We start from the raw sequence: 12,306 nt of genomic DNA, 5'->3' as shown, positions 1-12,306 counted from the left end.
TGTTAAGTTTGTGTGTATGGATTTTGTGTGTGGGTCTGTCACATATGTCCTGGTATCTACAGAGGCCTGAAGATGGCATCAGATCCTCTGGAACCCAAGTTCCAGGCGGTTGTGAGCTGCCCAACACGGGCACTGGGATCTAAACTTGGGTCCTCTAGAGGAACAGGAAGGACTCCTAACCCCGGAGCCATACCCCAGCCCTCTATGGAGGAAGTTCCTTCAGATAAAATAAGACCGGCCCAGAAGTGCAGACACAAAAGTATAAAGGGCAGGGCACGCTCAGGGACCGGCCGCTAGGTCTTCCTGCAGACAGTTCAAGTTAAGGCAGAGTGAGCAGTGGGTCTAAAGAAGACCAGCACACGCGAGGCCAAGGGATGAGGCCAAGGGATGTGGCGTAAAAAGGCTTTCCTCTTTCACTCTCATCCATCTTCATCAAAATGAAGTGAAGATGCCAATCGTGCCAATATCTGATGAGCAACGCTGGCAGGGAAATGCTATTGAAATGAGCAAGTTCTTCGAAAACTTGAAGTACTCTCATGGCAGTTAACTTTCTTTGGGGTGAGATAAGGACGAGAAAATAGGAGAACATGTTCTACTGACATGGATGACAACACCTAGATGCTTCAAGGCTTAAGCTTTCAGCTTAAATTTGATAATTTTATAAAAACTACAGCAAAGCAGCAGAGCTTATTGATAAACACTGAATTCGGTTTGTTTGTTTGTTTTCCTGAAATCGGGTTTCTCTGGGTATCTCAGCCTGTACTAAGCTCACTTTGTAGACCAGGCTGGCCTCCAACTCACAGAGATCTGCCTTCCTCTACCACCCAGAGTGCTGGTATTACAGGGGTGTGCCACCGCGCCTGGCTACACTGAATTTGTTTAATGAGAGCATTTTAGTTTAGCCCCACAGTAATAATTCCTTTAAGCCCAAAGCAAGTGATGACAGGAAATAAAACATTCATCATTGAACATTGCATGTGTTCTTTAATCTATGTTATGGGTTTGCTAATGAAAATTGAAAAATTTTAAGTTTTACTTATAAATTAACCTACTGGGCTGTTATTATCTTCTTGTGTACACTTCCTTGTTATTCATAAACTACATAAGCTTTGAATCCAAGCCTCTCCCTGCAGGCTGCCTAAAGTGAAGGATTATCAGACTTAAACCAGGACATAAAATCAAATTCTGCTCTTTCATAAAAAATTTGGACTTATCTGAAGATAGTGGGGGAGCCACGCTGTTTTCTCACTGTGTTGCTTACGGCTGCCTCCAGCTCAGGACTCACAGCCTCCTGAGAATCTAGGATGCTACATATCACCTCACTGCTGGGTTTAATCACTGGAGAAACACAAGCACAATTGTGCTTCAGAAAAACTCTAGAGCCACAAGGCTGGCAAGTGGGAGGGGAGGAAGCAAACAGGCAATTTTAGACGCTGTGGCTGGAAGCAGGTGACAAATATTCAGGACTTGAACTAAGGTGGTAACAGGGCATGGAGCTGGTGGGAGGGGAATGAATGAGAAGGCAGAATTAACACTGCCTCCCTGTGGGGAGGAGGAGGGATTACAATGTTTGCTGCATTGTGGACTTGGACAACAGGGGAAAGGGGGGTTTGTTTGTTGGTTGGTTGGTTGGTTTTTTGAGACAGGGTTTCTCTGCACAGCCTTGGCTGTCCTGGACTTGCTTTGTAGACCTAGCTGGCCTTGAACTCACAGAGATCTGCCTGTCTCTGCTTCCCAGAGTGCTGGGATTACAGGTGAGCCATTGCACCCAGCAGAAGGGGATTTTTTTTTTTTTTTTTAAGATTTTATGTATTTATTACTTATACAGTATTCTGCCTGCAGGCCAGAAGAGGGCACCAGATCTCATTATAGATAGATGGTTGTGAGCCACCATGTGGTTGCTGGGAATTGAACTCATGACCTTTGGAAGAACAATCAGTGTTCATAACCTCTGTGCCAGCCGGGCATGGTGGTGCATGGCTTTAATCCCAGCACTCGGGAGGCAGAGGCAGGCAGATCACCATGAGTTCAAGGCCAGCCTGGTCCAGAACAGCCAAGACTACACAGAGAAACCCTGTCTCTAAAAACCAAACCAAACGAAAAAACCTTTGAGCCATCTCTCCAGCCCCAAAAGGGGACTTTTTAATGTTTCGCAGGCACTGATAAGTGTGTTAACTATTTATTGAGCAGATGTAGATTGGAAATTCACATCCAGGAGGAAGGCCTGAGTGCCACAAATCATGATTATTTTACTTTGAACAGGTTGAGTTTGATGTGTTACTGCAAGTGCCCGTTAAAGTGCCCTTTGCTCTTCTTTCTTAGCCCTCACACAGTGCACAGCGGCATAACATGTTAGTGTGTTTTGGGGCACACTATATGTTTACTCTCTGTTTTCTGTATTAAGACCATGAATTCTAGGTATCGAGTCCAGTGGTCGCGCTTAGCATATGTAATGACTTGCATCTGAGCCCAGGACTTAAACAAATTAACAAACACCCAGAAAACAAAGACTTAAATTCCGAAGGTCCAAATAGCATGCCTACCTGATGCCTCTGCTATTTGCGGTAGCTAGTTCAGGGCCTACTTACAAAGCTAGGGCTCTGAGTTCACAGAATGTTAGGAAGACCTGCCTGCGGGCAGGTCTTCCGCAGGCAGTGGGAAGTGAGAGGCTAGGTGCCAGGAGGAAGATCCAGAGTGACATCAGAGACTTGGTGTCAGTTGAATTGAGGTCAGGATGGTGACCTAGATCACCAAATGAGAATGTGTATAGTGAGGAGAGATGGGGGACCGGCCGGGACAGATCTGTTGTAGATATTCACTTTAAAAACTGAGCAAAGGGCATGGTGGCGCACGCCTTTAAACCCAGCATTCGGGAGGCAGAGGCAGGCGAATTGCTGTGAGTTTGAGGCCAGCCTGGTCTACAGAGTGAGTCCAGGACAGCCAAGGCTACAAAGAGACACCCTGTCTCGAAAAACCAAAGGGGGAAAAAATAATGATGATGAAAGCTAACAGCCACCAGCACAACGTCATTGCTTTGTCTTGGGGGTACACCAGCTCTCCAGCCCTGTTTGTAGGCCCTCAATTACCCATTTCTTTCACGAGGTCTCACAACTGCCAATTATATTGATAACATTATGCTGTTTGGACCAAGTGGACAAGATTTAGCAACCACTCTGGAGTTATTGGTAATTTATATACAAGAGGATGAGAAATAATGCAACCAAAATCCAAGGGCCGTAGTAAAATTCCTAGGAGTCCAGTAATGGGGGCACGCAGAGATATTTCTTTTAAGGTGAAGGATAAGTGATCGCCCCCAGCCCCTCCTGACACAAAGAAAGAAGCTCAATGCTCAGTGGGCCTATTTGGATGTTGTAGGCAATAGATTCCTCACTTGGGCATGTCACCCTGGCTCGGATGCCAAGTGACTCAAAACGCTGCTAGTTTTGAATGGGGCCTGCAACAGGAGAAGGCTCTTCAGCAGGACCAGGCTGCTGTACTGAGCTCCTTTTTTTTTTTTTTTTTTTTTTTAATTTTTTGTTTTCCTTTTCTAGATAGGGTTTCTCTATGTAACCTTAGCTGTCTTGGAACTTGTTCTGTAGAACAGGTTGGCCTTGAACGCAGAAGTCTACCTGTCTTTAATCCAGGAAGAGAGGATTAAAGTCTCTCTCCCCCTTCCCCGGCCCCCCCCCACAGGGTCTCTCTGTGTTAGCCTTGGCTGTCATGGAGTTGCTTTGTAGACCAGGCTGGCCTTGAACTCACAGCAATTCACTAGCCTTGGCTGTCCTGAAGTTGCTTTGTAGACCAGGCTGGCCTTGAACTCACAGCGATTCACCTGCCTCTGCCTCCCGAGTGCTGGGATTATAGGCATGCGCCACCATGTCCAGCTTTTTTGTTGTAGTTTTTCGAGACAGGGTTTCTCTGTGTAGCCTTGGCTGTCCTAGGCTCACTTTGTAGACCAGGCTGGCCTCGAACCCACAGCAATCCGCCTGCCTCTGCCTCCCGAGTGCTGGGATTAAAGGCGTGTGTCACCACCATGCCGGGCCTGAGGATTAAAGTCGTATGCAAGCACACCTGGCAATTATTCTCCTTTTGAGAGCCACCTTTCTTGGTGGGCTCTTGGACCTTAATAGAAATTGAACTTTTGATAATGGGCCACCAAGCCACCAGGCAAGCTGAGCTGCTCAGTGTGATCTGGGTGCTGCCTGGCACACCCAGATGTGTGGGAACAGCAACAGTCCTTCGTCATGTGGATGTGGCTTATGTGCAGTTGGGTCTGAACAGGTGCCGAGGGCACAGGCCACTTACACGAAGAAGCTGCCCAAGTGTACCTGGGTCTTGAACGTGTTATAATGTCATCTGTCCCAAACATGTATGTTTGGCTTCATGGGGTTGTGATTGATTGGCCTATGAGTGGTTCCACACATGGTGGAAGCATCACCCATAAGTGGACAGCTCTCTGCTGAGACAATCCTGAAGGACACCAGTGATGATGGATGTCCACAGTGGGCAGAACTCGAGGCAGTACATATGGCTGTGCATTTTGCTTTGAAGGGAAAACGGCTGGATGTGGAATTATATACTGCATGGACCGTAGCCAGTAGTGTGGCTAAATGGTTAGGGACATGAAAAGAGGGTGATTGGAAAAATGATGAGAAAGGCATTTGTGGAAGGAGTTTGTGGGTGGATGCAGAGTGCTGAAGATGCTTTTTTAAAAAAAAGATTATTTATTTATTTATTTATTATGTATATAGTGCTCTGCCTGCCTGTACACCTGCAGGTCAGAAGAGGGCACAAGATCTCATTATAAATGGCTATGAGCCACTATGTGGGTGCTGGGAATTGAACTCAGGACCTTTGGAAGAGCATGTGTCTAGCACCGTGCTGAGGCTTCTTGAGGGCATCTCTTGGTGTTACCACATTCTGTAAGTGGTTAAAGTCAGTGGGAAACCACAACAACATCCAGGCAGGATGATAAATGGTCCAAACATTTGAGAAGTGAAGATATGAGCTCCCCCTTTAGGTAAAGAGCTGAGACCTGCTGAGGTGCTTGCCGAGGGCACAGGAAACACGGAATGAGTGTCACAAATGCCAGCTGAGGCTGCATGACCAATTATAGAAATGAGGCTTGTCACCACCATGAATAAAATCTGTCCTGTTTTGTTAAGAATAACACATTTTTGCTGGGTGTGGTGACGCATGCCTTTAATACCAGTACTTGGGAGGCAGAGGCAGGCAGATCGAGGTGAGTTCAAGGCCAGCCTGGTCTGCAAAGTGACTCCAGTCCAGCTAAGACTACACAGAGAAACCCTGTCTTGAAAAACAAACAAACAAACAAAAAAGAATAACACATTTTCAGAAACTCACAGCTGGTCAGAGTGCAGAGAACACAGTGTCTGTGGAGTTCTCAGCCATAAACAAGGCATCTGTACCTTCTTCTTCCTCCAAGAGTCAGGGAGTATCCTTGAAGAAGTAAGAGCCAGAGTTGGTGGCACGGCAGACAAAATGGTGTCCTCTGGAGGTGACAGGATGTCTGCCCTGGTGAACTTACAGCATCTGTGGTTGCTTGAACGAGACATCCAAGCTAATGGTTGTCAGCATTCCAGCATGGAGCCACGGAGGGGCTCACAAGCCCGTACCCCTAGCTCAGGAGCTGTTGGTACTATTGGTACTTGAGGGTTGCTGGAGGAGAAAGAGTCACTGCCCTTAAGGGTGTGGCTCCTGGCCGGCTGGCCATCCTCCAGCGATGGCTCTACACTGTATGTACATGGGTAGCACTAATTGGATTTCGTGGGTTACTTAGAAACCAAGAGAGGGAGCTGGAGAGAGATGCCTTAGCAGCCAAGAGTGCTTGCTGCATCCGAGAGGACCTGAGTTTGATTCCCATTTCTGATGTCTGCAGGTACCAGGCATGTCCACACACAGTAAGTAAAAAAATAAACAAATAAATAAAATAAAAATTAAAAAAAAATGTATATATATTTTTTAAAGGGTGACTTCAAAAGTCTGATTCTCCTGCCTTTACCTCCAGAGTGCTACTGTCCCACACTTGGTTTTGGGGCCGTTGGGCATCTGACTCAAGGCCTAATGCATGCTAAGTAGGTACTGCCAAGTGAGAAAGATCGTGGCCAATGATATTGATTTCCACCGCTCTTCAGGCTGGTCTATATTTACAAATTGCTTTGTCTGTGACACTTCGCACAAGTTGACCTCCCCATCAAATAAATCCCGGTTTAATTTACCCTCAATGCCACTGTAAGATCCTTAAATTTGTTTAACCTTTATGTTATATGTATAGATGTTTTGCCTGGTGGGTACGTCTGTGCACCGAATGATGCAGTGCTCTCAGAGATCAGAAGAGGTCGTCAGATCCCTTGGTAATGGTTGTGAGCTGATGTGTGGGTGCTGGGCATTGACTCTGGGTCCACTGGACTAACCACTAGTACTTTTAACTGCTGAGCAACCTCTCCAGGCTCCCTTCACGTGCTCTTTTGAGACAAAGCTAAGAGTCTTTCTTTGTAGTATATGTAACATTTCTTCTTCTTCTTTTTTTAAAGATTTATTTATTTATTATGTATACAGTGCTCTGACTTCATGTACACCTGTACACCAGAAGAGGGCATCAGATCTCATTATAGATGGTTGTGAGGCACCATGTGTTAGCTGGGAATTGAACTCAGGACCTCTGGAAGAGCAGTCAGTGCTTTTAACCTCTGAGCCATCTCTCCAGCCCCTCTCTGCTTTTCTTACTGGCAATCAAGACCAGGGCTGGTGCAAGTGCTCTTCCACTGAACCATAACCAAAACCTATTATCTTTCTATTCAAGGATATTTTCTTGTCATGTGGCTCTACCTGGTGGCCCTCGTGGGCCTTTATCACCTTCTGCGTTGGTACCGTGAGAGGCAGGTGGTGAGCCATCTCGAAGACAAGTATGTCTTCATCACGGGCTGTGACTCGGGCTTTGGGAACCTGCTGGCCAGACAGCTGGACAGGAGAGGCATGAGGGTGCTGGCTGCCTGTCTGATGGAAACGGGAGCCGAGCAGCTGAGGAGCAAGACGTCAGACCGGCTGGAGACAGTGGTGCTTGATGTCACCAAGACAGAGAGTATTGTGGCAGCCACCCAGTGGGTGAAAGAGCGTGTTGGGAACAGAGGTACAAAGAAATATTTTCACTTCCAATTTGTTTATGCGGGGATATGCAGAGTTGTATAATGTGTACGTACATGCCAAAAGCAGAGTTTAAAACACTGGCTTTGGCCGGTTGTGGTGGCGCACGTCTTTAATCACAGCACTAGGGAGGCAGAGGCAGGCGGATCTCTGTGAGTTTGAGGTCAGCCCGGTCTACAAAGTGAGTCCAGGACAGCCAGGGCTACACATAGAAACCCTGTCTTGAAAAACAAAAACAAAAACAACAACAACAACAAAATTGAGGCAAGATCTCCCTCTACAGCCCAGACCAACCTGCAGTTAACGATCTTCTTCCTTCAACCTCTCAGTTTCTAGGACTACAAGCGTGAACTACCATGTCTGGAGATACAGAGGAGTCTTTGGTTTCTGTCCTAGCTAGTTTTATGTCAACTTGACACAAAAGAGGGAACCTCAATCGAGACTATGCTTCCATAAGATCGGGCTTTAGGACATTTTCAGTGAGGGAGGGCCCAGCCCATAATGAGTGATGCCATCCCTGGGCAAGTGGTCCTGGGTTCTTCCATAAGAAAGCAGGCTGAGCAAGCCACGAGGAGCAAGCCAGTAAGCAGCACCCCTCCATGGCCTCTGCATCAGCTCCTGCCTCCAGGTTCCTCATCCTTTTTGAGTTGCTGCCTCGACTTCCTCCCATGATGTGGAAGAGAAAGCCAAATAAACCCTTTCCTCCCCAACTTGCTGGCCTCATACCCACGTGATCCGCCTGCCTTTGCCTCCCCAGTGCTGGGATCAAAGGTGAGCGCCACCACCACTTGGCTCGGAAAACTGTCATGTTTAAACAGAAATCCAAGTATGGCTTTACGTTTTGTTGTTGTTTTAGGACTCTGGGGTTTGGTCAACAATGCAGGTGTGTTCCAACCATTTGCCTACCTTGAGTGGCAGAGACCCAAGGACTACATGGCCATATTTCAAGTAAACCTCATTGGTATGGTCCAGGTGACTTTGAGTATGCTTTCCCTGGTGAAGAAGGCTCGGGGTCGGATTGTCAATGTCTCCAGTGTTTTGGGAAGAGTCGCTTTGTGTGGAGGATTCTACAGTTGCTCCAAGTATGGGGTTGAGGGATTTTCAGACGTACTAAGGTAACTGGAAGGATAAAAATCCATGTGCTACATTGGTGCTCACACACCATCTTGTTTCCTCACGCCTGTAGCTTTTCTGTTGCCGTCCAACACAGGCTCTCACCCAGCCTGGCCTGGATCTCACTCTAGATAGAGCTCTTGTTGGCTTCAGTCATAGGCATTCCTCCCGTCCTGCCTTCCTGCATGTCAAGGCCACAGATGTGAACCACCTAAAAGTCCTTTGTTTGTTTTCAGAGGGTCATAGGTAGAGCAGGCTGGCCTCTACCCTACTTTCAGGTAGCTGAGGTTGGCCTTGAACTCACAAGAATCCTGCTGTAACTTCCCAGTGCTGGGGTTACAGATGTGTGCTGTCATCCAACTAAAAAATCTTTTTCAGGCAGGATTTAGTTATGTACCCCTGGCTGACCTCTAACTCACAGATCTGTAGGCCTCGGATCCCAAGTGTGGGATTAAAAGTGTGCACTACCACACTGGTCTGGTTCAAAAATCCTATACATGCATATGGTTAGTAGTTCTTGGAAACAGAGTCCAAAATTCAAAAAAAGATTTTGCCCCCCAAATTTATCTGTCAGTCAAGACTTGACTGGATGGTGCTCTGAGCTGAGGCCCTAAGTCTCTGCAGCCACGTCACACTTAGTTCTCAAGACTCGCGCCTTACAAGATTCCCCTTGTGAGGAGAGGGTGGCTTTTGTTTTTCTTTCTGGAAGACAACTTGTCTCTCTATGTGACACTGTACTCTGAATCTTTTTTCTTGATAGTTTGATTTCTTTCTTATGATTTCACTGTGTCCTGAGGTCCCTAGGTCCTTCCTCAATCTAATGCTCACAGTATTCTAGCCTCCTGTCCCCCTAGCACCGGCTTGCTTTCCTTTGTAATGTCCTTCTGTTTTAATTCTCTGGGAAAATCCTATTGGCTAGATTCTGGTTGGCTTCTGTGTGTGTGTGTGTGTGTGTGTGTGTGTGTGTGTGTGTGTGTGTGTGTGTATGTGTGTGTGTGTGTATGTGTATGTGTGTGTGTGTATGTGTGTGTGTATGTGTGTGTGTATGTGTGTGTGTGTGAATGTGTATGTGTACTTGAGTGTATGTGTGAGTGTGCGTGTGCTTGAGTGTGTGAGAGTGTATGTGTGAGTGTGCATATGCGTGTGTGTTCTGGGCCTTACACACAGTAGGCAGTCACTTGACCACTAAGGCACATGCCGTGCCGGGTCCTGAATCTCGTCTCATGTGCCACTGACACCACATTGTGGGACAATGTTACGTACTCACTTATTGTTCATTAGGGGACACGGTAACTATTTTACAGCTATGCAACCATTTCTCTTCTCGTGGTTCTGGGCTTTATGCTTGGGGCTGTTGGCTCTTACATATTAGGTGAGCAGCCAGTCACTGAGCTCTGTCTCCAGCCCCCATCCCACTCTGCAGTCTTTGGGAACTGCAGAGAGGACATTAAATATTTGCCTGTGTCACATGGGTAATAGCAGCCAGACACTGTCTAGACAAGTACCCTGTCCTGTCAGCTGAGGACAGAAAATGTGTAGTCACTGGGTACAAAATAGTTTGGTGCCAGCTCCCTGTCGCAGGGGTTGGGAGTGAGACTTGAACACGGCCCTGCCATAGTCATTAGCTTGCCAGGATATACCACGGTAACAGGAGGAGTTTTAAAGGACGTGGTGTGTTAAAAGAACACGCTTATCCCCTCGGTGTTCTTCAGTGTGGAGAATAGGAAACCAGGGTTGTTGACAGAAGCTCGTTCTTTCTGCGGGCCCTGGGGGAGGCTCTGTCACTCGCCTCTTCCAGGTTGCCTGCCATCTTCCTTCTTGTGGTGTAGGCAGACCTTACCACTGTGAGATTTCTGAGGTGAAGAACTCAGTCTTAACACGTTCTGTCCAAGCATACAAAGCGCTTGGCACAGCACCCCCAAAACAGCACTGTCCTCGCTTGTCTTCCTTTCCTCCTGGGCACTCTAAAGGCTAATAATAATTATTATTATTTTTGAGACAGGGTTTTTCTGTGTAACCTTGGCTGTCCTGGACTTGCTTTGTAGACCAGGCTGGCCTTGAACTCACAGGGATCCACCTGCCTCTGCCTTCTGAGTGCTGGGATTAAAGGCGTGCACCACCACCATCTGGAGGATAATTATTTTTATCTTATGTGTGTGTGTTCCTCTGAAGGTAGGTATGTGCACCGTGTCCATTTCTGGTGCTTGTAGAGGTCAGAAGACTGTGTCAGATGCCCTGGAACTGGAATTATGGCCGGGTGTGAGCTGTCATATGGGTGCTGGGAAACAACCTGAGTCCTCTGGTAGAGCGGCATGTGCTCTTGTTGAAAGAGCAGCTGGAGTTGGGGGAGGGGGGCACTGGTAAGATGGCCCAGGGGGCAAAGGCGTGCCCTACCAAGGCTGATAACCTGGGATGCATCCCTGGAATTCTGCACGTAGGAGGGAGAGTGCTGACTCCTGCCAGTTACACTCTGATCTCCAATAAGTGCAATGTAAACACGCACATGCTCACTTTTGTGCGCGCGCGCGCGCACACACACACACACACACACACAGTAAAATAAAATCTAAACAAAGCAAAAGAGCAGAACAGATTCATGGGGTAGGAGTTGGTGTAATGTTCCAATTATTGGCTCTGGGAATGTTAGGTTATTGGTTGTTTAAAAAAATATTTCTTTGTTCTTTGTTTTATCATTTATCATTTTGAGACAGAGTCTCACTGTGTAGACTAGGCTGGCCTGGAGCTCACTGTGTAGACCAGGCTGACCTCAAATTCACAGGGATCCACTTGCTTCTGCCTCATAAGTACTGGGATTCAATGTGTGACACCACACTTGGCTCTCTGTTCTTTAAATTTTTCAGTAAAGCTATTGGTGTGTGTGTGTGTGAGAGAGACAGAGAGAGAGAGAGAGAAGGGAAAAATAAAATACTGAAATAGTGATTATTTTTATCAAAGGAGATAACTTAAGTAGTTTTTTGTTTCAGGCGTGAGATTCAAGATTTTGGGGTGAAAGTCAGCATAATTGAACCTGGGAGCTTCAAAACTCGGATGACAGATGCAGAGTTAAACATCGAGAGAAGCAAGAAAGCCTGGGAGGCAACCCCCAAGCATATTAAGGAATCCTACGGACAGCAGTTTTTTGACAATTGTAAGTTTGTGTGTGTGTGTGTGTGTGTGTGTGTGTGTGTGTGTGTGTAGTATGCTTGCACCTGTGGAGAGCAGAGATAGACTTTGGGTGTCATTGATCACTCAACACCTTAGCCCCCACCCCCCACCAGACAGGTTTCTCTGTGTAGCCCTGGTTGTATTGGACTCGGCAGACCAGGCTGGCCTTGAACTCTCAGAGCTCTGCCTGCCTCTGCCTCCCGAGTGCTGGGATCAAAAATGTGCGCCACCACCCGGCTGCCCACCTTACTCTTTGAGATAAAGTTTCTGAATGAACTTGGGGTACATCATTTCAGTTTGACTGGCTGTCCAGGAAGACCCAGGATCGACTATCTCCATCCTGGGGTTGCAGACATGGCCTGGCTTCTACGTGGGTTCTGGGAGTGTCAAGCAGTTTACCTGCAGTGTCACTAGCCCCAGAACACAGAGATCATGGGCATGCTTCTGTTAGAAGGCAGGCAGCTTCTATGAGCACTCTCTGACATGCACCACATACTACACACAAAACATACATACAAGGAATACAATTCGTGATTCTATTTATATGAAATGCCTAGGCCATAGACAGACAGAGTAGATGTTGCTTTGGGTTCGTTGGAGAGAAAAGAGTAGCTTTAGTGTTATGTGTTTGTGTGTGTGTATATTTATATATTTGTGTATGTGTGTGTGCATGTGTTTCATGTTTGCATGTGTAGATGTGTGTTTATGTTTTAACTGTGTGTACATATGTATGTGTATATGTTTTATATGTATACGGATGTATGTGTGTATATGCATGTGGTGTCATGTGGTGATGAATCCCAGGGTCACGTATATTCTAGGCAAGAACCCTACCATTGAGCCACATGCCCATCCTACAGGGTT

At 46.8% G+C, this 12,306-nt stretch overlaps 1 protein-coding gene across 1 annotated transcript in view; it reads left to right on the top strand.

The window, feature by feature from the left end:
• Positions 1-11,490, top strand: part of LOC127210947 (17-beta-hydroxysteroid dehydrogenase type 6-like) — an 11,905-nt gene extending 415 nt beyond the window's left edge. The window contains exons 2-4 of the mRNA XM_051170727.1: positions 6,824-7,150; positions 8,021-8,279; positions 11,262-11,490. Of these exons, the coding sequence (XP_051026684.1) occupies positions 6,838-7,150; positions 8,021-8,279; positions 11,262-11,475 (786 nt within the window). The 5' untranslated portion in view covers positions 6,824-6,837 and the 3' untranslated portion in view covers positions 11,476-11,490. The remainder of the gene's footprint in view (positions 1-6,823; positions 7,151-8,020; positions 8,280-11,261) is intronic.
• The last annotated feature ends 816 nt before the right edge of the window (positions 11,491-12,306 follow it).

Source organism: Acomys russatus, chromosome 28 (assembly GCF_903995435.1).
Source record: "Acomys russatus chromosome 28, mAcoRus1.1, whole genome shotgun sequence".
In the NCBI taxonomy this organism is placed as follows: domain Eukaryota; kingdom Metazoa; phylum Chordata; class Mammalia; order Rodentia; family Muridae; genus Acomys; species Acomys russatus.
This window is presented reverse-complemented; position numbering and strand designations above follow the sequence as displayed.